The 26130-nt window shown below is 45.3% G+C and overlaps 1 protein-coding gene across 1 annotated transcript; it reads right to left on the reverse strand.

The window, feature by feature from the left end:
- Window positions 1-25885, reverse strand: LOC123233599 (Snf2 related CREBBP activator protein). The gene is made up of 33 exons (XM_044659667.1): window positions 25817-25885; window positions 25195-25446; window positions 24534-24719; window positions 24094-24234; window positions 20615-20855; window positions 20232-20509; window positions 19170-19254; window positions 18472-18561; window positions 18028-18207; window positions 17579-17916; window positions 17253-17430; window positions 16495-16631; window positions 16096-16265; window positions 15751-15943; window positions 14648-14784; window positions 14339-14525; window positions 13954-14123; window positions 13426-13691; window positions 12976-13212; window positions 12505-12669; window positions 11877-12062; window positions 11393-11653; window positions 9575-10497; window positions 8861-9484; window positions 7090-7355; window positions 6722-6924; window positions 4744-4913; window positions 4313-4509; window positions 4086-4200; window positions 3744-3869; window positions 2911-3105; window positions 2510-2593; window positions 1-2401 (listed from the first exon to the last, which is right to left on the reverse strand). The coding sequence occupies exons 1-33, from the start codon at window positions 25868-25870 to the stop codon at window positions 8-10; spliced, it is 9429 nt and encodes a 3142-aa protein (XP_044515602.1). The 5' UTR covers window positions 25871-25885; the 3' UTR covers window positions 1-7.
- Window positions 25886-26130: the final 245 nt, after the last annotated feature.

Here is a 26130-nt window from a genome sequence, read left to right on the forward strand (position 1 = left end):
GGCCTGGTCACGTCTTAGCCTTTCGGCCTCTGTGGCTGAGGGAAGGGCCAACTGTATTCATAGGGGCACTGCTTCGCAGGACACGTTGGTCCCCAGAGGTGGCCACAACTGGACGTCGGGACAGAGGCCGACGGCGTGGGACACCATCACTCTCAGCTTCTTCCTCGCCTGAGGCCTCAGCCTCTGACTCCTCTGTTGACATCTCAGCCCCCAAAGGGCTTCGAGGTCGTGGGTACCTCCTCTTGGCTGGGACAGGGCCACCAATGGCTGGCATCCCTGACCGTTTTCGGGGCACCTTCTCACTCTCCAGTGGGGGGACTAGGGAGCCCGGACGTAGTCGGGTTGAACGAGGAACTGGGAGCAGTGGTACAGGGGGTGTTGTTGAATCAGTGCCACCAGTGCCACTTTCTGCTGACTCTGTATCATCTCTGTTAGGGATGGCTGCCACAGATCCCTCTGCCTTCCGAACCCGGGGTCCCTCTGCTTCTAAACGGAGGCGAGCTAGGCGAGTAAGAGGACGACCCCCATCCTCATCAGAGGAGCTACCCTCACTTTCAACAGAAGGCTTCTGCTGTTGTTTCCCCCCTCCACCAGCTTCAAGACCTAAGGAACTGTCATGCTCAAAAGCTGGTGGCTGGCTAGGCCGGGGCGATGGAGGGTTTTTGGGGGGTCGGCCCCTTTTCCGTTTGGGTGGGGAAGGTGAGACAGCTGTAGGACAGGCAGGGACAGGAGGAGGAGAAGGGGGAGGAGGAGGGGAAAGGGGAAGGGGAAGAGGAAGGGAAGGGGGAGGTGGAGATGGCAAGGGGGGTGGCGGTGTCCGGCTCTCAGTGCCACCACCTCCCTGAGTGGGTAGGGCTCCTGGGGTAGGTGGTTCTTTTGCCTTGGGGGGCCGCCCCCGCCTTCGTTTTTCCACAGGTGATGCCACTAACTCAGCTCCATTGGCCTTGTCCTTAGGTACAGGTTGGAGCAACTCATGTAGCTCACGCCCTGCATCCCCAGGGGACCTGTTCTTAGGTGGTCGGCCACGTTTGCGCTTCAAGACAGGTAGACCTGTGACTAGCTGTCCTTGCTCTCCGTTCTCTGGGCTGTCCCCACCAGAACTGCTCAGGTCAATGCGGCGGCGAGCAGGCAAAGGTCGCCGAGCTTGGGGAGGCAGAGTAGAAAGGGACAGAGAATCACAGGAGCCTCCCAGAGGAGGGGAAGACTCGGGCTCAGAGTTGCTCCGGGTTGAAGAGCTTCCAGGGCTGACCCCAATCTCTGAGGCCCCTGTTGCTGGCGGTGTTGAAGCTGGACGCTGCTGTCGTCGCCTTCGCACAAGCTCCTTTTCCTCCACCACTGTGACCAGCCTACCAGGCAGCTTTCTCAGTACCTTGGGACCTGGGGGCTGCCCAGTCCGTCCTGTCCCTTGTCCCCGAATTTCCACATCAGCACTGGTGCGCCGTCTTGGAGGACGAGCTGGCGAAGGACTCTCGGGAGAAGAAGCGGCTGAAGAAGAAGCCGATGGACCCGTTACCTCTGATGGAGCAGGACCTTGGAGCTTCTCAGGGCTAGGTAATGGGATTCGAACCTCCACTGGCTGTTGAATATCTGGTAGTTCCTGGAAAAGCTCTTCAGGGACTCTAGGAAATGGGGACCCAAGGTCATTGTCCTCACTTAGAGCTAGAGTTAACTCTTCATCACTAGGTGGTATTGGTGTGGTCTCCTCAACACACTCTGGAGACTCCAGCTCATGGCCATTGGAAACAACCTCTGCCTTAGGGGTTGGGCTTGGGGCAAGTACACTAGGGAAAAGACTCTCTTCTGGTATAGGGAGTTCAGTGGTACTTGATGGCAGGTCTTTTGTAGGGGGAGGGGTAAGTGGAGGGGTCTTGGGGCCAGCCACTACTGCCTCCTCATACTTAGGCTCCAGTGACTGAGGGAGTGGCTCCAACTGGGTTGATGATTCTATCTCAGGTCTCAAGGTTAGTGGTAGGTTGGGGATTGGTGGAGAAGTGGAAACTGGCAGGGTACTAAGGGGTACTGGGGGAGTGGCAGGAGATGATGTGGAGACAGGAGCTGGAACTGAAATGATCCGGGGTCGTGAGGTAGCCCGTGGGGCTCTCTCATTGGCAGGGCTTCGACTATGACGAGGAGCAGTGGAATTACTACGAGTGTGATGAGCAGGTGGGGTAGCAGCAGAATTTGCCACTGGAGTCTCAGGCCGGGCTCCACGAAGCCTTTCACTGACCCGGGTTCCTGGACGCTCAGGGGCCTTGGCTTTCTTACTACGGCGATGGCTGCCTCCACCAGTCCCACAGGCCATTTCATCTCCAGCTCCTGTCCCAACTTCCTCCTCACGGGGTAGACGAAATACTTCTTCCTTAGCTTGGTCTAGGTCTTTTCGTGCAGCCTCTACTTGTTCCTGCCAAAAACAAAAATAATAAGGTAAGGAGGGTGTTTAGAAATGTGATTCAGTAGTATAGGAAAGCCAAGGTCTAAATATCCAGCCCAGGCCAAGGTAGATACTTACTTCTGCCTGCTTCAACTCCTCACGGCTCACATCCTCCAGCGATGCCTCCAAAAAGTTCATAGCATAGCGCTCAATAGGTGTCAGCTTGAAGGGAGAGACAGACATGAACACAGGGAACTTGGTTCCCTGCCCTCACCCTTATCTTAAGGAAGTAGAAGGAACAGAAAGAAAGGAAGAGAGAATGAGGAACAAAGGAAATAAAACAGATTGAGATGAAGGAGACTCAAATAACTGAAACTAGCAAGTCTGCATTTCAGGGAGAAACCAAAGAGAAGAGAAAGTGAATTAAAGAGTGATTGGGGAGGGCAACGTGAAGGTAAGGAATAAGATGATAGTAGATTATAAATAAGCACTAAGAAGATGAAGCAAGTGGAAGAAATAGATGGGATGCAGAGACTGACCTGTTCCACAAGGGCAGCAATCTCTTGCTCAGCTCTGGATACCTCTTCATCTTCAGCCCCAGGCCGACCACTCTCCTCTCCCTCTCCAGTGGGAAAACCTTCATTCTCATTGAACTCTGCAAGCTCTGCCACCTGCTCTGCCTTGGCTTGGGTGGCTGCACGGATATCTTCTTCATCCTCTGCCCGGCATAGTGCCTAGAAAGTGGAAAGGGATGTAGTTGTCAGAACCTTAAAGAACCTTATGCCTAAAAAAAAAAAGAAGAAGAAGAAGAAGAAGAAGCTTTCACCAACCACCACTCTCTCACTTTCAATTCCATATTCAAAAGGAACTAACTATTCAGCTTATTGTAAATCCACAGTCCATACTTGCTGGAACAAAACTAATTCTAATCCAAACCAATAATAAAGCTTCCAAAATACCTTTTAGATTCCCAAAGTTACCAGTATAGTTTTGTTCTTTGCAAAGGAGTCAGAAATTTGATCCACAGGAACTCGCCAAACTAGAACAAACTAATTCAGATTGTTTTATATTTCTTTCTGGCTAGCAGATAAACTTCAAAAAAACACTACTTAATAAATTTCTTTTTGGATTTGGAAAGCATTAAGGGTCTAAAATGTTTCCCTCAAGTTCCTTAATCTCACACGGACAAAATGATAGGGCATGGTAGCTTAAAATAATTCACAAAGTGAATTATGAAGAATCTATAAAAGGCTATTTTAAAAACAAGAGTTGACTAGTGCTTGGGAAGCAGTGTTAATAGCTCTATTTCAACATGTCTACAAGTTTGATAGGGACAAAGCCCCAGCTTGATGTGCTGCTATCTCTCTTTCACCTGTTCCAAAATGTGGGTCTGCTTGTTGGCCACAGCTTCTTCCTCTTCCTCAGGGGCAGAAGGCACAGGCGGGACAGGGACAGCTGGCTCTTCCAAGGGCATATCAAATAACTCACGAATTGTCTGCTATTGGTGAGAAAGGAGAAGGGCCAGGATCAATGAATAAGTCTGTGAAGGTGAAGGTCCTAAAAGTAGGAAATGTGTTAGGGTTCCATCAACTGGAACATTTTGGTTGGAAAGAGTTTGGAGACCTAAAAGATTAATCTCTGATGCCTTGAAGGCATAAAGAAGCTATTATAGTGTACAGGAGATTTATTACACTGGGGTAGAAGGTCTCAATACCTGTTTAAAATAGGCTGTGGTGAAATTGCCACCCTCTATGGCCATATCCCCCAGCATTCGCTTTTGATTGGCCTTCTTTAGGATGTTCTCCTCCACAGTTCGTTCACTGATAAGCCTGAGGTTTGGGAAAGAATTATGTCCATAAGTGAGTCACAGAGAGTAAGAAGCTTGCCTAGCCAGGGATGGGACAGTTCATAAACTGGACTATGGATGCTCAGGAGACATACCTGTAGATATGCACATCTCTGGTCTGGCCAATGCGGTGGCAGCGGTCCTGGGCTTGTGCATCCATGGTGGGGTTCCAATCACTGTCATAGAAGATGACTGTGTCTGCCCCAGTCAGGTTCACACCCACACCCCCACTCCGTGTTGACAGTATGAAGCAAAAAATTCTTTTGTCTGCATTGAACCGCTCCATCAAAGCCTAGGGAAAAGGGTATAGAATCAGAATCAAGAGGTAGAGCCAGTGCCCATAAGACAAGCAGTGGGGAGGCAGGATCCTGCCTTTTCTGGGAGTCAAAGGGTTTAGGAAGGGAGGAGTTGGGAGGCAGGGAAGAAGGCCAAAAAGACCTAGGAGAAACAAGGGGCTTTAGGATCAAAAGGAATTTAAGATGCAAAGCACTTCTGGGCTAATGGATGACAGGGACCCCTGGGTCACCTGTCTTTGTTCAACACGTGTGGAACCATCCAGCCGTAGGTAGAGGTGGCCATGGTAGGTAAGGAACTGCTCCAACACGTCCAACATTCGAGTCATCTGGGTGAAGATGAGCACCCGGTGTGCCCCAGCCTTGAGCCGCCTTAGCAACACTGCAAGTGTCTGCAGCTTTCCTGAGGAAACATGAGAGCAGGAGCACAGTGAACAGGTGTTGGGGGTGGGAGATTCTAAGAGAGCAATAAAACTGTTGTTTAAAGTATAGTGGATTTAGGTCACCAATCAGGCTTTGGAGGTAAAGTCTTCCCTCTCTACCATCATTTCCCCAAAGAGAGATAAAAAATTGTCCACAAATGGCAGAGTGCCATACCCTCCTCTCTGCAAGAACTCCTTCACCCAAGCTGCTCCTTCCCTGAGCATTATACTACTATCACTCTAGTTTTAACTTTACTCAAAAGGCTCATTAGGAGATAGGGGATGTCACAAAATGTCAGGGGGTTAGAGACCAAAAAATCTTCCACCATGTGTTGATGTGTGATTTTAAGGCAGGCATTTGGGGGGTGGGGAGATGGAGTTGGGGAGTAATGAAAGTGATCTGAAAAAGAAAATAGCATCTCTGAACCACTAAAAAATATACACATGAAAATAAAAGGAAACTCAGAAGGGACAGACAAGCAGGGCAGTTTGTTACTATCATGCTAAATTTAATGCATATTTGCATACGACAGGCTTGTTATTTCAACTTATTTTCTTCTTTGACTAATGTTTAAGTTAAAATCCCTTTTAATGAAAAATATTTCACAAATATAGTTCTTGTAATACATTTAGCAATAGGGTTTTTACAAGGCAACCCAATACGTTGTTTTTTCACTCTTTCAGTCTTAGCAACAACTCTTAAGACAGAAGAGCAGTAAAGGGCTAGGCGATTGGGGTTAAGTGACTTGCTCAGTCACACAGCTGAGAAGTATCCAAGGTCATATTTGAACCTAGATCCTCCTGACTTTAGGTTTGGCTCTCATCCACTCTGCCACCTCGCTGATGCAAAATCCATTTTTTAATCAACTTTAATTATTAGAAAAGTTATTACTTCCGATTGGGCTGATTTGTGTCCTAACTTCCACCAGTTGATCCCTCACCATATAATTTCCCTTCAAATATGTGATAATTAACAATTGCATACCCAAGTTTTTTCTTTTCAAGAATCAATGTTTTTGGTTCATTCAATTGTTCTGCATACTGATGAGTTGACCTGATCAGAATGTTTCAGTTTTTTAAAACTCTTTTTAAAATTCTTCAAAATAATTCTGGTGTGGTCTGATGCAGAATATAATACAACTATTGTCTCACCTGGTTTGGGTACTATACCTTTCATAACTGCACTCATTTTACTGAAATCCACATCATACTGTTAAAAGATGTTGAGCTTCTGGGCAATTTAAAATCCTCAGATCTTTTCCACATTAACTGCTAACTATTAACATTTTCCTATTTTCATATTAACTGCTATCAACTTCCACCATTTACTCATGTGGCTGACTTGTTTAAATTTAAAGCACAGGGTTTTATACTATTCATTCCTAAATATCTTTTTTCCTCATCTTTCCGAACCCCACTATGGTCATTTGATCTGTCAGCTGTCTCTTCCAGTTTCATGTCACTCAAAAATACGATAAGCATAACTTCTATTCATATTTTCATTCGATTCAATATGGCCTCAAGGCATACAACTAACAACTGTCTTCTACAATTGACATCAATCATTTATTCAAAAAAATTTAAGAATTCTGTGATCACTTAGGAATCAATCCAGGTATCATCCAGCTAGCTCACATTTCTTTATCCTGTCCATAATACAAGTGAAATACCTAATGGAAAATTCAGACGTACCATGTCACACAGAATGCTGTATATTGTCCAGGAGGTAAGGAAATGAAGAGTTAGCATGACTTGTTTTTAGTATACTCATCCTACTAAAAGAACTTACCACAGTCATATTGTATAAGCCGAAGGTCAGGGAACTGGGTTCGCATGTTACAGACTATACGGTGTAGCGGCCGAGCCCGGGGCCAAAGTTCACAAGCCAAGTGCTCCTTGAAGGCTGCATGGCGTGGAGCCAACCAAGGAGGTGGGTGGCAGGCATGCAGGGATGGGGCTGGAGCCTCCACAGGAGGCATGACAAAGATGAACCTGTGAAGGAGAGACAATGTGAAGAGGCAGGGAACTGGAAATTCTAGGACTCCCTTCATCTTACTTTCCCCTAATCCAGACAAATCATAACATCATTACATAAAACTTCCTCAACCCCACACCACTGACTTTTCCCTTCATATGCTAGCAGCAAATCTTGCCAACCTCTCAATGATTTCTGCCAGTTGGTCAAGCCGCTGCTGGGGAAACAACACAGCCTGGTGGGCAGCCTCAGTAAAAGTCCAAAAGGCAGGATGGCTGGGGCCAGGGACAGGGGGTCCAACTGGGCTAGCCAGGGGTTGGTGCAAGGAACAGAACTGTAGCACCTCAGTCCCATATACAGGTGCCAATGCTCCATGGGCCTCACTTAGTTGAAAGAGCCGTTCTAGGCGTTCTGCCCGTTGTCGCTTCCGTTTTTCCTCCAAAGTGTCCTAGGGATGGGATAAGTGTAGAGAAGCTAATAAGTACCTACAGACCTTCAAACCCCTCTGACCCTTTGTGGTAAGCCTTCTTATTTTATACAAATAAACTTTGCTAATATGCTAAATGTAGTTCTATTGAAGAGTATAATTTCACTAGAATACAGAGGAAATACATATAGAAGTCAAAACAAAGAGGTAATATTAAAAAAAAAAAAAGAGACATTTCCCAAATAACACCTCTTCCAAGACACATCCTAGAAAGGGATGCTTTGAAAAGGATTTCCTGAGAAGAGGTATAAGACATAGCCCTTGAGGAATATCTCTGGATGGGCTGATTCTCTTCTCAGTAGAACCAACACTTCTTTAGCTATCTTTGTATAGGATTCATTTGCAAAATAAGACTAAAATTGAGGGAAAGGGAAGGTAGTTAAGACACAAATCCAGGTTATAAAATCTAAGGAAAGAATATGAGCCTTTCATAATCTTTACTCATGCTTCTGGATTGATGAAATTCCCATCCCAGTTTCTTGTCTTCAGGCAAAAGGATAGTGTTTGTTTAATGTGAAGGGAGAGAAGGAGCAATCTAATCTCTTTTAATCTTATTTTACCACATTCGATCTAATTTTCTAATTCCCATCCTCTCCAACTCCTCCAGTGTTTTAACCCAGAATGTGGCTTCTTCTGGTCAAATAATTTAAAGACAATAGGAGTAAGAAAGGAATGGACAATGAGGAGATGGGATGGGGAAAGAAAAAAGTAAAAGTCAGCAATTTTGTCAAAATGACACTCCAAGGTTCTACAGTTTCTCCTGCTTTCAAGTTCAGGAACTTGAGGGAAATAGGAAGAAGGAAGGAGATATAGTAGCAGAAGGCTAGCTGTCTGCATGCCAACAAAATTCAGGTTCCATGTTACCTTTGATGTGCCAGCTGCCAAACCTGAGCCTCCATTTACTTTCCTTTCAAAATTCTCTAAGGGTGGGAGTAAGGGGGTGGGAGTTCAGATAGTCTGGGTCAGGAAAGGCAGATGGCAGTTTGGCAGCTTTTGATAATGTGACAACTCCAGGCAGCAAGGGAAATAAATAAGGTACAGAGTAAAGGATTGGGGAATGGTGGGGTAGGAAGAAGAACATCTCACTACGAGATCTGGATCTATCAGGAACTACTGATTCCATTCAATTGGACATATGTGGGGCATGAAAATCCCATAGAATTTTAATACATTTATAGTGTCAAATACCATGACTGATCTATTAGGTTGTTGGGCTCTAGTCAATGCCTCACCAATTTCATGATATGGAATAATCAGACAGAAAAGAGATGGTTATCCATTCTTTCCTTAAAAAAGTCTCTAGGAATAGACAGTAAAAAATTCCCTAAAACTATCACTTTTCTTAGAAGGTCAAATAATTGATGTCTGTTCATGTAAGTAATTCTCTCTGCCTTTCTGTCAAAAGACTTAAAAATGAGACACTATCTCACTTCAAACTAATCCTCCTGTGGAATTAAAAGACTTACCAGATAGAAGGGGGAACGGGGTGGTGGAGGTGGCTGGCGTCGGGGCCGGACTCCACAGAACGAGGTAGCCGGAAGGGGAGGGCTAGGGGGGCCTGAACGCAGAGTCAGAGTTTCAGGCTCATCCTTGGGAGCAGGTAATCGAGAAACCATGGTAACTTGTGAGGGAGCTGGGCCTGAAGCTGGAGCCAGGAGGGAAGATGGTAGAGGGGCCGAAGATATTGTCTGTGCTGGAGCCAGGGTCAGTGTCTGTGCTGGAGTTGGGCCCAGAGAGGGCACTTGAACTGGGGCTGGGGTCAGGTTCAGTGTCTGAGCGGGAGCCAAAGTCAGTGCATGAGTTGGAGGTGATCCCAAGGGGGAAGCTGGAGCCAGAGATAGAGTCTGAGCTGGAGATGGACCCAAAGCTGGTGTAGGTGCCATAGAGAGTGCCTGAGCCGGACCCAATGAAGGTATTGGGGCCAGAGAAAGAGTCTGAGTCGGACCCAAGGGGGAAGTTGGAGCCAAAGCAAGCGTCTGAGCTGGAGATGGACCCAAAGGAGTTGCAGGAGCCAATGAAAGTGTCTGAGCTGGAGATGGACCCAGTGGTGTTGTAGGAGCCAGTGAGAGGGTCTGAACTGGAGTTGGACCCAGGGGAGATACTGGAGCCAATGAGAGGGTCTGAGCTGGAGAAGGAGCCAGAGGGGGCACTGGACCCAGAGAGAGTGTCTGAGCAGAAGAGCTAAGTGGTGGTGCTAAAGCTGGAGCTAGGGTTAGTGTCTGGGTAGAAGGTGGACCTATTGAAGGTGTTGGGACTATAGCTGGTACCAGAGTCTGAGTTGATGATGGGGCCAGGACTGGAGTTGGGGCTGGCACCAATGAAGAAGTCGAAGCAAAGGTGGATACTGGAACTGATGATGGAGCTAAGACTGGAACCGGAGTCGGTGATGGAACCAAAACAGGAGTAGGGCCTGGTGATGGAGCCAGGACTGGAATGGGAACTGGTGATGGAAGTGGAGATGAAGCCAGGATTGCCGTTGGTGGAACTGGCCCTGGAGTCAGTGAAGAAGTCAGAGCCTGAGGTGCTGTAGATGATGGAGTCAGGATGGGAGCCTGAGTTGAAGATGGGGCTGATATTGTTGGAACAGGGGAGGCCAAAGCTGAAGCAGGAACCAGGACTGGTGCCGGTGCTGAAGCTCCAGTCAGGTTAGGACTTTGTACATTTGTAGAAGCTGATGTCAGAGTTAGAGGGTGGACTGGAGCCTGGGCTGCTGCAGGTGAAGGAGTTGTACTTAGGCCCAGTGTCAAGGCTGGAGCTGATGAAGCAACTCCTAATGGTGACTGGGCTGAAGCAGATGTTGAGACAGCAGAAGCCACAGGAGGCAAGAGAGATGGGGTTGACACTGAAACAGGAAGTGGAGCTAAGACAGGGAGTGGAGATGAGTTAGGGTTGGGAAGTGGAGTTGAAATTGAAATAGGGAGTGAAGTGGAACCTGAAATGGGGATGGGAGATGAGCCAGGACCAGTAAGTGAAGATGAGACTGGGATGGGAAGTGGAGACAAGATGGGACTAGAGAGAGGAGATGAGCTTGAGCCAGGAAGTGAAGTTGAGACTGAAAGGGGTGATGAAGAGATGGGGACAGGAGCAGAGCCAGGAACTGAGGCTGTGGAGAAAAAGCAGAAGATTTAGTCTAGAAGTCTATTTCTCTTACTCAACCTTTTCCAGTCCCGATTTTTCTAAATAGCATCTTAACTATCTGCTTTCCAGAAAGGATTCAGTAATCCTGCCCTTCCATATTACAGGTATATCAGAAATCCATTATAATTAAAATCATAGAATGTTAGAATTAGATGAGTTTTAAGGCTACCTAATTCAATCTATTTATTGTTATCCTCTCCCTCCTGCCCCACAAGAGGGCTAATGATTTGCCCAAATGTAGGATCTCTCCTAGTCCACTTTTCTTCCAACTCATTTTGCCAGACTGTTCTCCCAAAACGTTGCTCGATGTTCTTAATTCCCAAGATTCTAGCCAAATATCATGGGATCAGGATAAGACAGGTTTAAAACCAAGAGACCCCTCATTCCAAGGAGATTCTGTTTAAGAGCTCCAAGGTGAGTTTAATCACTATTTGAGGGGCTTGGCTTGTTAAAAGATCCCCAATGCATCCCGAAATTTGACCAACTGACAGAAGAACTGGTTTGGTGTAATGTAAGACTACAGAGCTGGAAATAGGATCTGGGTTCAATTGTAGACCTTAACACTTAACTCTGTGTGACCCTGGGCAAGTCCTTTAACTTCTCTAATTTCTTCATCTGTGAAATTAGAATAGTTGCACTACATACCTCATAAAGCTGTTGTGAGGAAAAACATATTATTAACCTTAAGGTGCTGTGCAAATATGAACTGTTTTTAAACAACTAATGAGATTCAATAAATTTACTCATTATGGTACTTTTTAATATAGCATATACCCTTTATGTCCTGCTACCCTTGTACTTTTTCTGCACTCAGTTGTATCTCAGCTAAGATTCTAGGTATTCTGGCTTTTGAAACTTACCAGTTGTCTCTGGTGGGGGACTATGCAATAGCCTGAGCAGGGGCCTGACCAGTGTGGGCAGAGGACCACGGGCAGGGCCTAGTGTAGGGGTAGGTAGCCGGCCAGAGGGAAGTGCAGGTCTTGGGGTCAGTAGTGCTGGAAGTCCAGAGCTGGAAGGCCGGGGTGGTGGGGCCAGCTGGGGTGAAGGACCCAATCCATCTCTAGGGGCCTGTCGAACTACAATCTTCACCACTCCTGAGCTGTTCACCATGGCTGGGGGCACTGTAAGAGGAAGCCATATTGAGAAGAAACCAGAAAATGTACAGAGTGCTGAATGAAAGAACTGATGATAAGACATCAGAGCTACTGCAAGGGGAAGCAGCATTATGGGAAAGCTATATGGGATGGACAAACTCAGGATTGGGAATTGGTCAGACAAAAGCCTAAGGGATACCTGCAGGGACCAAGGCTGGCATGGGGATGAAGATGAAGCTAAGAGCCTCACCCTGGTTGGCAGCAAGCGGGAGGCTGAGACCAGTAGGGGCAGGGGTGGTGCTGGGGGTCGAAGAAGGCAGCACAGAGACAGGGGTAGGGCCAGGGGTCGGGGCCACTGCCTGGATGAGAGCCACATGGGCAGGCTGGCTGATGATTTGGTGCTGCCCCCCTGCTGACACCAGGTGCACCACGTTCCCTGAGTTAGGTAAAGAGAGAAAGAAAGAGAAAAGAGAAAAATAGGGAAAGAGAGAGAGGTAAAGAGGAGGGAATAGAGAGAGAAAGGGGGAAAAAAGAGGAGATGGGGAGAATAAAGGGAAGGAGAGAGATAGGAGAGAAAAGAAAGAGCGAGAGAAAAATGGGGGAGGGAGGCAGCTGTCAACTGGGGAAGGCAGGGGTGAGAGTAAGAATAAGAGAAAAAATAGAGAAAGAGGAATACATCCCCATATCAAGAACCTCTTTCTTCCTTCTTTTATTAAGGCCTCACAAAAATCTGTTCCCCTCAGTGCCACCCACCCTAGGCTGCCTACTATGTGGAAGAAGACACAATGAGGTTGAAATTCAAAAAGGAAGAAAAGCAGAGACAAGGTGAGGAAAAGAAGGCAGAGGGCAGGGCAGGACAGGGGGTGGGTTTTACCTACTTTGCAGCGGGCGGGGCTGCCCCACAGCAAGTTGGCGCACCTGGGCACCAGTCAAAGTCAATTTGTTGCCCTGGATCTGGAAGGTGAGGGGTTTACTGCCCCCTGTACTGGCCACTGGCCGCTGTGCTAAGGAGGCCAACTGCCCAATGCTCACCACCTCACCAGCTGTGAGACAAGAGAAAAAAGAAGCTTATTGCTTGTTGGCCCTCTATACTAGCCACATCCCCTTGATCCAAAACAGAGATTCTGTACGTTCTGGGTCCTCCCTTGAGGTCCTATGTTATTTTTTGACACCAACCCACTAAATACTCACCCCATCCTAACAAATTCCAATCTCCCTCCCTGACACCCATTTCTCCCTTTCCAGAATTCAAGTTCTTCCTCTCACTGGGACTGAATACCTTCCCTCTGCAGTCCTTTCCCTCACCTCCTCCCCCATCCCTGAGTCATTCCAAACTGTGCAAGACTCACAGGGCAGGCGTGCTTGCATGTCAGGGGAGAGGATGAGGCGCTGAGGGCCCGGGGTTGGAGGAGCTGCAGCTGGGAAGGCATAGCCAGGTGGCACCGTCAGGGGCTTTAACAGGCTGGATGAACCAGGTGGAGCAGAGGGGCTCAGGCGTACTGGGGCAGGTGGAGATGGCTTCAAGGGCAAGGCTGGGGTGGGGGGCCTTGGGGTTCCACCCAGAACCCCCAGAGGGGGTGGCAGCACTGTGGATACAAAGTAGGGGACTATCAGAACTGTATGTAGTCTGTAGGTTTAGTCTAGTCCCAGAAGCCTCCATGGTCCCTTCCATCCCATCCAAACCACTCCTTAGTCCCTTTCCCTGACCATTTGTTCAAGTCCCATTTGCTCCCTACTTATTCCCAGACCCAAGTAGAACATCTGAACTATCCCAACACCTTGGCTCCTTTGCAACTCACCCTGGGGGAGGGGACCACTGTTTGGCTGCAGAGGGGGTAGCAGGACTGGGCCAGGGGGCCGGGATGTTGGGCTAAGCGGAGCCCCAGGGGATGAGGATGACACCAGTAGTGGGGCTGGCAGCACTGGAGGGGTTGGGCCAGGGGTAAGCTGGGCTGAGTGCTCAGGGCCTGGAGGAGGTCGGGCTGGGGCAGGGCTCAAGGGTGTCCGTGGGCTGTTCACCACAACTACTGTCCGGCCTTCTGGCTTTGGCACTGGCTGCAGCATCCTATCATAGAAAAAAACCAGAAAGAGAAGATGAAGCAAAAAATAAGTAATACATATATAAAGGAAAGGAAAAAAGAAACAAATATATAAAACATAAGAGGAAATCCAGATAAGACTTAAGAAGCAGGTAAAGTAAGAAAAAAATCTTAGAACAAACCAACCCATAATTATTTCCTAGGTCTCTCTTTAGAATTCTCTATCTCCTATCAGAATAATACTTTACCTGTCCCAATTCCCTTTTAATTTGCCATTAGCCCTAGTACCTGTTAACTTTCATCTTGACAGGCTTGGGACGGGGAGGGGGATCCGGAGCAGTGGCCACCTCCAGTAGTACCCGGCGAGAGAGGCGATGCCGGGGCAGAAATGTGTCAGCCTCATAACGAGATACTCGGCCCTCCAGTCCAATCAGGTCAAAACGGCCCATGTCCACCCGCTGTCATCAGAGGAGTCAGAGAAAGACAGAAGAAGTCAAAAGTCAACCAAGTAACTAGAAGTTGGTAGGCTGAGATGAGGTAGAGCAGTCAGCATGGGAAGAGAGGAAAAGTTCAAGGGTCAGAAGTCAGTCACTCAGAAAACTGAGTATTGGGTTGGGGACATAGTAAAGTGACTATTAATAGCTAAGAACAAAATCAGGAAGGAGTTACTTACTTGCAGGGGATGGGTGTCTGTGGCCTGAAGCACCAGTGAAGCAGTGCTAAAGCAGATGCCAGGAGTGATGAAAGGAGACGTCACAGGCCGTGGATCAAACAAATTTGGATGGTTGCAGACTTTACGTAACTGCATTAAGATGTTAATGACACTCATGAAGTGACCAGTGGCGAGTGTCTCCTTGGTACTGTCATGAAAAGGAGAAAAACATGGGTAAGATTCCAGAAATTTCTTTCTGTTGCCACTTGGACAAAAACTCATTACTTGGAAGTCTAGCACCTATGCTTATGACCTTGGAGAGAGACTCACGTAGCCTGTGCCATGAAGTCATCATAAAGACAGCGCTGCCGCTTTGATAGACGGCAACGGATCACATGTTCATATTTTTTAGGCATCTGCTTTTCAACATCCACCTTAACCCGGCGCAGTAAGAAGGGGCGAAGGACCTAGGGCAAAACAAGCAAAGCACAAGTTTGAAGACCACTATGGGAAAACCTGGATTCCATGGCTACCCCAACAGGCTCATTTTGAGTTCCACCTAAGATCATCTTGCCTCCTCTATGTTACAACCCAAATCCTCCTGCCAAATGGGAGTGGAGGTGGAGTGGGAACGATGGTTGTTAGTAACTCTCTTCCTTTACTTAAGAGGCCCTGTGGGTATGTTCCCAACCCTTGAGGTCAACCTTTCCAGCACCCTGGAATATTTTTAACGAAAATGTTAAAAGAGTATAAAGAATACTAGATATTGTTTAGTTCAACTCCTTCATTTTATGGAAGAAGTTGAGACCAGAAAAGTTCAAATGACTTGTCTGAAGTTAATAAAAGTAAATGGCAAATCAGAACTTGACTTCTTTCAAGTTCATTGCTTTTTCACTATATTTTATTCTACCCTCTAGTTGTAATTTCTAAAATCTTGTCTTAGAATCAATACTATGAATTGGTTCTAAGGCAGAAAAGCAGTAAGCACTAAGCAACTAAGGTTAAGTTACTTGCCCAGGGTCACACAGCTAGGAAGTATCTGAGACCAGATTTGAACCTGGGACCTTCATCTCCAGACCTGGCTCTTTAACTTGGGACCTTCCATCTCCAGAATTGGCTCTTTAACCACAGAACCATCTAGCTGCCCCCACTAATTGTGATTAAAAAAAAAGTAAATCTAAACGTATACTACTTTAAAAAATTTTGCTATGTTTTGTTTGGATCCAACAAAAAACTTCCTGACACATCCCAAAACAATCATCCTTACAAAGTCCATTTCCTAAAGAAACTGTATCATTTATAATACACACAAAAGAGATGTGCCCCTCTAAACTTTGTTGGTATGGTACAAACACTGACTGTTCTACCTGAGCAAAGCATTATGGTCTTTCTACACCAACTTCATATTTTAATTTACTCTTCCTTCCTTTTACCTTGTGTAGTCGTTTGACTAGTCCCTCATTGTACTCCTGACTGCCTTCAATCATGCCAGTCAAGGGATTAGAAAACCATTCCTTAAACTCTCGGTGGGACTGGAAGACGTGGGGCATCAGGAAGTGCATCAGGGACCACAATTCCATGAGGCTATTCTGCAATGGTGTCCCTGTCAAGAGCAGACGGCGCTGACTACAGGAAAGCACAGAAGAGAGAGCAAGAGGGTCACTGTAAGGCCTTGGAGATTCAACCTGTTTTTTTTGGGACTTCCTCCCAGAAATAAGTAGATGGTTAGGTTGTTCTTGCCAAATCCTGAGACTTCCCCCAAATTTTCCCATCTTCACCTGTTGAAGTTAAGTAGCGACTGCCATCGCTGAGACTTGAAGTTCTTGATATTTTGTGCCTCATCTAAGATGAGGTATCGCCAGTTCTTTCGGCGGAAGGCCTGGTGGTCCTGCAGCACCAGCTTGTAAGATGTAATACAAACATGGAAGGCATTGGGCTTAGTCCAGCCCTGTGGGACCAGAAAAGAAGAGAAATGAATAAGAAATAAGAGGGTGAGGGAAGGAATACTAGGAAGGGAGGAACAAAGGCCTTCTAGGGATCAAGGGTAGGAAGGAAGAAAGAAAACAATTTTTGAAAAGAAAAAAAAGATGTACAGAAAGAAGAGACGAGGTCATCAAGGAAGACAGAATCACAGAAATCAGAGGAGATCAAATAAGAGTGGCAAAGATCTTATTAACCTGCCGCTTGAGCTTCCTTTCTTTTTGAGCTCCATAGTAAGTAAGAATTTTAAAGCTGGGGCACCAACGCTTTAGTTCCATCTCCCAGTTCAACATCACACTGGTGGGGACAATGATCAAGTGGGGCCCCCAATTACCTATTCAACAATAAAGAGGGAGATTAGAGACAAGGCAATGAAGCTCTGAAGTCCCAGAATATTTCACTCTTCCCCAATGAGGTCCTCAGTTATCCTTATTTTGTTGTCCAAAGTCCAACTTCCCAGTTCCTGTTGTCCTTTCAAAATATCAGTCTCATAGCAATTGGCCTTGGCTTCTAAACACCAGACTTCACTCCCCCCTTTACCCCCCCCCACTCTCCCCACCCCTGTATTTATAGTTTTTATTCCTTGGTCAGATGGGTAACCAGATTACTGGTTAAATAGTTTAAATACCCATCACCCACATTTAAACTTCCCATTCCCACCTTTCCCACTTGATGACACAAGGATTGCTCTCAAGGACATTATGTGGGGCCTGAAGGGAAACAACTTCCCTCTATAGCAGGGGTCGCAAACGTATGGCTCTTTCTGCAGGAGCCATAAAGTCAATTTTTTTTTCAGGAGCTGTTACAGGAGCGCACTGTGAGCACTGTACGGCTCTCAAGAAATTACATTTTAAAAAAATGTGGCATTTATGGCTCTCACGGCCAAAAAGGTTGCCGACCCCTGCTCTATAGCATCAAGACAAAGTCCCCAGATATAGATTCTTTCCAGGGTTACCCTTCTCGCAGGCCAAGTGTGCCAGCAGGGAGATTGTCTGGATCGTCTTCCCTAGCCCCATCTCATCAGCAAGGATGCCATTGAGTTTCTTCTCATACATAGTGACCAGCCAATCCAGCCCAATATGTTGGTACTCACGAAGCTGGCCCCGAAGCAACAGGGGGATTGGAGTCTTCACCTGGTAGAGAAGGAAGAAAGAAAAGGGATGGTTTGGAGGAATAACTAGAGCAAGTGTTTGAGTAGGAATAGGAACAAATTATGGTTGGGAGACATGGAAGACAAAGACAGACATGGATGAGGGAAGATAAAGATAGAATTAGTTGTACCTGGGTGGTAGCCAGGGTATAGCCCTTGGGTTGGAGGCTCTCAGCAGCAGCAGCAATATCAGTTATTTCCTTCTTAGGGCCCAATGATGGAGGGGGCCCTGGGGCAGCAGGGCCACTGTCTCCCTTGACTTCACTCCCTTCTTCATCCTGGGCCAGAAGATACTCTACTCCAAAGTCATCATCTTCCTCTTCTTCTTCTTCATCTGCTCTGTTTCTAGGCTGGGCCTCCTCAGACTGCTCAGATACTTCTGACTCTGATTCCTCCGAGTCTGAATTCTCACTTGCCTCTTCCTCCTCTGAAACATTTTCTTCTTCCTCCTCAATTGGTTCCTCAGCTTCTGTGTAGACAGGGTCAGGAGTCAGATCTCCCCACACCTAATCCTCAACTACAACTTCTACTTCTAGTCCTTTCCATCTCAAAATCCATGATTCCTTAAATCCCCACATACCAGATTGACTGCTACTATCCTCATGGGGATGCCTTTCCTCTTCCTGATCTTGTTCACATTCAGAGCTGGTAGCATTGTCTTCATCTTCATCATCTTCACTGCTCCCTGAGCCTGGGACTGAAGCATCTGAAGCATAGGCCCCTGCATACTGCTGTAGCAGCTCCTCCACTGAAAGTTCTCCTAGAGGACATACTGGGATCAGCCTTCTATTTCCTCTCTAATGTTCCTCTCTAATGTCCTTGTTGTCTCAGCCTCTTTGGCCCCACAAATGCTACAGTCATTGATCCAGACTGGGCAGGGGTGAGGGGACTGAAGGGTTTACTTTCAGCACCAGCTACCAAATCCTAGCCCCACAGTTGGGGTGGATCTGTGAAAGTGCTGTATTTCCAAAAGAAGTAAGCTTTTCAACTTGTACAGAATCTTGTCCCTACTTCCCTTCCTTACCTTCTCGGGCCAATTCACTGAGTTCTGTGGCATGGTCTACCTCCCCTGCCAGTTGTTCCTCAGCTGCTATTGTATCTTCTTCATCCTCCGCTAGGAAAAGGAGCAAACAAAGTCAGTGGTGGAGAGAAGTCAAATATACTACCCAAGTAAGAAAAAAACAAGAATTTGAAGCACTTATAAGGAATGATGAAATGGAGGATTTCTATATGAACTGGAAAGACCTCCATGAACTGATGGGAAGCAAAATGAGCAGATCTAGGAGAACATTGTACACATAAAGTAAAACATTGTGGAACAATGAAATGTATTCAACTTTGGTACTAATAGCAATGAAATGATCCAGGACAACCCTGAGGGACTCATGAGAAAGAATGCTATCCATATCAAGGGAAAGAACTGTGGGAGTAGAAATGCAGAAGAAAGCATATAGTTTTAGCAATTGTTTATATGGGTATATGATTTGGGGTTTTGGTTTTAAAAAATTACTCTATTACAAAAATAAATAATACGCAAATAGGTATCAAGTGGTAACACATGTATAACCCAATAAAATTGCTTATCAGCTCCAGGAGGGGGACAGAAGAGAGGTGGGAGGCAACATGAATCATGGAACCATGGAAAAATATTTAATAATACAAAATAAAATTAAATTAAGACAAAATAAAATAAAAAAAATAAAAAGAAATTGAAGCACTAACCTTCATCTTCATCAGCCCTGAACTCCTCATCTTCTTCATCAGGATGCCATAGCTGCTTGTTACGATGAGTGACAGTTGTTGGGTGCTTCCTCTAAGTGGAGAATGAAGAAGGTCAGGAAGTCAGTTTAGGAGCAAAGGAAATAGATTTTAGTTCAGATGCCACAGAATGACTCCTAGTCCTACTGTTCCCACAAGTCACTGATGCCACAGGCATAGCCAGGGCAAGAGAGCAACCAAGGAATTTTACTTTTAGCACCAGCTACCAAGTCTCATCCCCATTGCCTGGGGGAAGACCTGTGGAAGTGCTGAATTGTAGACAACCACCCCATACTAACAACAAAACACTTCCAATGCAAACCCCAACCTTCTTCAAATTTAGATATCAGAATCAGAATCACAGGTTTTAAGTTGGAAGAGATCTCAGTGGACATCAACTCCAACTCATCAGAGAATGAATTCTCTCAGGAACATACATGCCACTGAACAAATAACTCCAGTGAGTACCTCCACTATCTCCTGAGGCTAAATACTAGGAAGCTGCTTCTTATATGAAACCTAAAATTGCCTTTGCAACTTCTATACACTGGCCTAGGGACTACAAAGAAAAAGTTTATTTCTTCTTTCAAATGCTAGTCCTTCAAATACATGAAGACAGCTATCACATCCCCTTTTAAGTTTTCTATTTTCCAGGATAAAACCCTCAAGTGTCTCCAACCATATAGGAATCAATCCTTCTATGACTTTGAATCCCTTCATCATCCTGGCTGCCCTCCTCTGAACTGTATAGTTCATCAATAGCATTCCTAAAATGGGACCAGGACTGAACCTAATATTCTAGAGGTAATTTAACAAACCACGGCAGAGTACTGTAGGAACCTCCAGAGTTACTCCCCTTATTACAAAGGAGGTTCTAGAACAAGGCCCAGACTCCACTACTCAAAATCAAAGTCCACTGACTGATCTTATTTTCAGGCTCTTGACACGTAGACTCAAATCGTTCCCAAAATCCACAATACATCTAAAATTCACCCTTTTTCTCTACCCTGTCCCTTTTTCTTGTACCTTCATGCCCTGGGAAGGTTCCTCTTCTTCACCATCCTCCTCCAGAACTTCTTGGGAATCACCATCACTTGATGAAGGGACCTGGGTGGGACTGGAGGGTGCAACCAGCAGCTGGGGGGGCAAAGAACGTAGTAGCTCTTCCAAAGGCAGCTCTCCCTCACGACGAAGAAGTTCAATCTCACGCCTCTGTGTCTCTGCATCATTGCCCTCTTGTTGCTCCTCAACCTCAATTGTCTCTTCATCATCTTCTTCTTCTTCTTGTGGCTGAAAGTCCCCATCTGGCACATGAAAAACAAGTTTAGAGACTTGAAGCTAACTAAGTAAACATGGGGTTGGGTTGTTTTGGGAAGGGAAGAAAGGTAAGTTGATCCAACAACACCCACCTTCATCATCAAGCTGGGGGAGGACAGGAGGTGGGGGACTAGAAGCAGCTGAACCAGTGTGAGAAGAACCAAGGCCAGGGGAAGAGCCAGCTTTGCTTGGGGTTGGGGCAAGGGGCTGATTGAGGCTCTGGCTCAACAGATCAGAATACTTCTCCGTTTGGCCCACAATGAAATCAAGTTGAAGGTCTAGGGCTTTTTTTCGCTTTTCCTCTAATCGAGACTGCTGTTTGAACTGCACCACCTATGAAAAACGAGTAAGAAGGAATCTGGGTCAGAGCTACTACATGATATGATCCCTAAAGATAGGGCCTATGTTTTCTCCATAACTTGTCTACCTCTTGCCACTCAGTACCAGCTAGGACCTACATGAATAACAAAATTGAAACTGGAGAACTCTGATATTAAGGTGGCCCTTCTTGCCAAAGTCAACCTCTCTGTATGTGGCCTTGATCCTATGGTTCTGATTCCAGCCCAGCCCTCACACCTATCATCCAGAAAAGTAATGCCTATGGAGAAAAGTCCAGTCACTTATCCCAAGTAATTGCCATCCAACTGCCACAATGACAGGCAAGCCATCCTGTCTAGATGTATTGGGAGACTTGGGGGAGAAACAGGAGACAGCATGTACTAGATGAATCAGACCCCTACCACTGCCTGGAGAGACTTTAGATCCTGATGGGTGTGGATAGAATTTGCTCCCCAGGACTCTCTTAATCAGTATCTCATTTTCATGCTCATGCTGAATGCGGAACACACACTGTGTACATACATAGGATAAAGTTTTGGGGTTACCCCACCCCTCTGGTTCTTTCTCTTTTTTTTTCTGATCTTGGCTGCTGAAGCTGGCTTTGAGCCAGGCAGTAGAATTTACTCACATGGTCTTACTTTTGTTAGATAATTAGGTTTTATGCTTCTATTTCTTTTTTTAATTTCTTCTACTTCAAGTAATTATTAATAAAATTTATAAAATTAATACTTGGAGTTATTGATATTAATTTAAATCAGTGATTCCCAAAGTGGGCACTACCGCTCCCTGGTGGGTGCTACAGCAATTGGGGGGGGGGCGCGCAGTGATGGCCATAGGTGCATTTATCTTTCCTATTAATTGCTATTAAAATTTACAAAAAAATTAATTTCCATGGGGCTAAGTAATATTTTTTCTGGAAAGGGGGCGATAGGCCAAAAAAGTTTGGGAACCACTGATTTAAATCTTACAATGGAGAAAACTGGGGACCCTGACAGCTAAGAGCCTTGGAATAGCACTTCCTCCAGCTTAGGGTCCTTAGCTATTATCCTAGGAAGAAACCCCTATGGTGATGCAGAAAAGAAAGTTCTTGGCACTGTCAAATAGTTCAACAGCAGAAATCGATATGATTTTGTCAGTGGAAATGTTATCAAAGAAGGAACCATTAATATCTGCTCTCCTACTGTACCCTGAAGACAATGGAATTTTTCCATCTAATTTACAACTGAAACCTTCCATATATAATATAGTCTCTCTAATTAGAAGGTGAACTCCCTGAGACCTGGGACTGTGTTGTTTTTCTATTTGTAATCCCAATGCTTAGCACAGGGCTTTGCACATAGTAAGTGCTTAATAAATACTTTATTCATTCACATTCAAATTCCCTTTTGCCTGCTTTGGCAGATTGCTCTCTTTTCCCACTTCTGGACAATCTTTAATCTCTTCCTTTCCATTAGTATCTTCCATGCTACCTACAAACATATCCAGGCCATTCCAACCTTAAAAATCTTCTCTGGATCCTAACCATCCTTCTCAAACTATCACCTTATATTCCTCAAGCCAAACTCTTAAAAGCTATCTATATTTGCTTCTTCTACTTCCTCTTCTCTAACTCCTTTCTTAACCCTTTGTAATGTATAGCTTTCAAATAATGAAGTTCTCTCTCTAAAGTTACCAATGCTAAATATGACTGCATTTTTTTCAGTTTATATCCTTCTTGACTTCTGGTACTAATACTATAGATCACCTGCTTCTCTAGTATACTTTCTCATCTCTAGATTTTTGTGACATATTCTCTCTCGTTTCTTTTTATCCCTTCCTAATGTTTCCTTTAATCATCTATGGCAGGTCCTCTAACTGGATATCCTGTAGGCATCTCAAAATCAACAGCCCAAACAGAACTCATGATCATCTTTCCCACTAAATCTACCCTTCTTCACAACTTTCCTATTACTGCTGAGGGAAATCTGCATCCTAGTTATTCAAGCTCTTATTCTTGATGTATTTTTTTTTTTAAACCCTTACCTTCCATCTTGGAGTCAATACTGTGTATTAGCTCCAAGGCAGAAGAGTGGTAAGTGTGGGCAATGGGGGTCAAGTGTCTGAGGTCAGATTAGAACCTAGGACCTCCCTGTCTCTAGGCCTGGCTCTCAATCCACTGAGCTACCCAGCTGCCCCCTCTTGATGTATTTTTGATTCTTTATTTTCACCACATTATCTCTCACTTAAAATAAATCTTTTAGTGGGGCAGCTGGGTAGCTCAGTGGAATGAGAGTCAGGCCTAGAGACAGAAGGTCCTAGGTTCAAATCTGACCTCAGACACTTCTCAGCTGTGTGACCCTGAGCAAGTCACTTGACCCCCATTGCCTACACTTACCACTCTTCTGCCTTGGTGCCAACACACAGTATTGACTCCAAAATGGAAGGTAAGGGTTAAAATAAAACAAATCTTTTAGTTTCTCCCCTTACATCTGCCTTTTCACTACATTCATAGTCACCACCCTCATTAGGTCTGTCATATCTTTTGTCCTGGATTATTGAAATGATCTTCTAGTCTCCCTGCCTCATATTTCTCATTTTAATCTAAAATTCACAGTTGCCAAAGTGATTTTCCTAAAGCACAAGTATGATGACAGTTTCCCACTACTCAATAAACTCTGATGACTTAATGCTAACTCAGGTGTTATAAAGTCTTCTATTTGGTATTTAAAGTCCTTTACAAATTGGCTAAATAAACCTTTCCAGACTTCACACATTATTCTCTTTTACATATTAAGCAAATAGTGCTCTTATACTAGAATCTATTTCTCAACTCTCTGCCTCTCCTCTACTTGCCCCCTTACAACTAAATCTTAGAACTTGGTTTCCTTTAAGAATCAGTTAAAAAACCATCTTCTAAATAAAACATTTTCTGATCCCACAGCTACTTGCATCTATTCCCAACCTCAACTCTCAATTATCTTGTATTTATTTTGCATATACCTATAAATTCACATCTTGCTCTGATAAAACGTAAGTTTCTTGAAACCAGAAACTGTTTCACTTTTGTTGTTACATTTTCAGTGCCTAGTACATACTAGGTATTTAATAAATATCTATTGATTAGATTGATAAAGCTTTAGAAATTGATTGGAGTAGAAAGATAGTTTTCTCCCATATTACACAGGTAGAAGTTTTCTGACAATCCAAGGACATGGCCAAGTCCAAAAGCATTCCCATTTCTCTACACTCCTACCTTTTCCACATTGCTCCAGAACTGCTTCACTTCCTTGGCAATGGATGAGGCAATTCTTCGTAATTTGGCCTGCTCTTCCCGCTTAGCCCGTTCTTCCTTCTGCCGCTGCTCCTCATGATGACGAATTACCATCCGTACTACCTGGTGTAAGAAGTATATAAAATTGATATCAACAGTAAAAATTTGTCCCCCATGTTTCCTCAACCTCCTCCACATAGGAGAGAGTGGTAAAAATAAAAGAATTTTGGTGATTAAAATATATCTAAATACCTACAGGTGTTAGAGCTTACCTCTCGAACATTCCCTTCTGTCCAAAATAGCAGTATGATCCTAGCATGTTTCTTTCAACCTTCCCTTTAGGCCTTAAGAGATTTCTTCAACTTAAATATTATCAGAGCATGGAATTCAGTCTGAAAAACGAGGGGGAAAAGGGTGCCTACCTTACGAGCCACACCCCGTTTCCATCGGCGTTCCTGAGCAAAGTCAGCAGAGAGCCACTGCATTTCTTCACAAAGGTAGTCCCAATGACCCTTGGGTCGGGCTGGTTCGGGAACCTTGGGCAGTCGCCTTAGTGACCAGAAGCCTTCTTTGCGAAGCTCTGCAATTCGTGTTTCTATCTCTGCTTCCTGATAGAATAAAGAAACATCAAGGCCAATGGCTCCCAAACATAAACATTTCACAGAAATGCACTTAAGAGATGAGTGAATATATATATCAAAAGGATGTTCCCAGAGACACAAGGATAAAGACTTTTTCTTACTCTGTCCTTGTTCTAAAGTTCTTGAAAACACTGCACTAAGTTTCCCTCCTTGTTGCCTATTCTTTTCCCTAGAAAAATTTCCCAGGAAGACTTAGCTCAAAGGAGAAGACATGTAATGATAGAAGAGAAATTAAGATGGAGGAAGAAGTACTGAGAGGAAATGCAGAAAGCAAAAGCTAGATGCTGATAGTGAGGATGAGAAAACATGGATCCTAGAAGTATAAGAGAAAGGAAATGGGCAAATACAACAAACGGATATGGCTATGACTGTGGTGAGAAGATTCCCAAAGGAGATTTGCTAACCATCAAGTACTGATGGGGGTGGGCCTGAAAATACATACATGCTTGGCCTGTTCAGCAATCTCAGCATGGCTTTTCTCCCACTTAGGACCCTTACTGGCTGGATCAGCAGGATGGGATAAGCCAAGTCCAACCAGTGGGACAGAGGAGACATCAGTGGGACCAGGAGGCCCATCCAAGGAGGAATCCTGGGCCAGGTGTTGAGGAGAGATGCCACCTGCCCCACTGGAGGCTGGGGAGTCAGTTGAGGCTGGGGAAACAGGGTTGCTTCCTGTCATGCTGTCTGATACCATCTGTTAAAGAAGTGGAAGAAAACTGAATAGATTTTAATGGGTACCATAAATACAACTGGTTTCTTGTTCTTCACCCCAGGAAGTACTATACTTCCTATCAGAAAATAATGGCCTACTTCAATAAACATGTATTATGCTTATACTACGTGCAAGAGATTTCCAGGTATAAGAACAGAGATAAAATCAAAACCATTCCTACTCTCAAGGAACTTATATTCTGTCAGAGGATAGGACATTACAAGATAATTTGAAGAGGAAGAATTATTTTCAGGGGTTATTTTCTCCTCAAAGCAAAGCCATTTTGTTCTGACTCCCATTTCTCTCACCTTGGAACCACATATTAGAGGAGAAAAGTCTCTCCCCTTCATACCTCTGTCTGAAGAACTGGAAGTTGAGGGTGGGCAGGAGAGGGGCTACTTTGCATTGTCCCACTCCTGGGCTCCACGTAGGGTGCCTGGAGGATGACGGTATCTTCGTCACCACTGCTGCTAGCCGAGGGGCTGGCGTCCGGCTGCAGGGCATGCTGGGAGCTGGCCTCATTCTGGGCCACCGGCCACCGGGACCCACTGTCCAGGGCCCGGGGCCCCCCAGGGCGTCCCAGCCTCCGTTCGGGTCCACTGGCCTCTGGAGTACCTATTTTGAATGAGTGGGAAAGAAGATAAGAAGGAATCACAGCCATTTCCC

Source organism: Gracilinanus agilis, chromosome 1, assembly GCF_016433145.1.
Source record: "Gracilinanus agilis isolate LMUSP501 chromosome 1, AgileGrace, whole genome shotgun sequence".
Lineage (NCBI taxonomy): Eukaryota > Metazoa > Chordata > Mammalia > Didelphimorphia > Didelphidae > Gracilinanus > Gracilinanus agilis.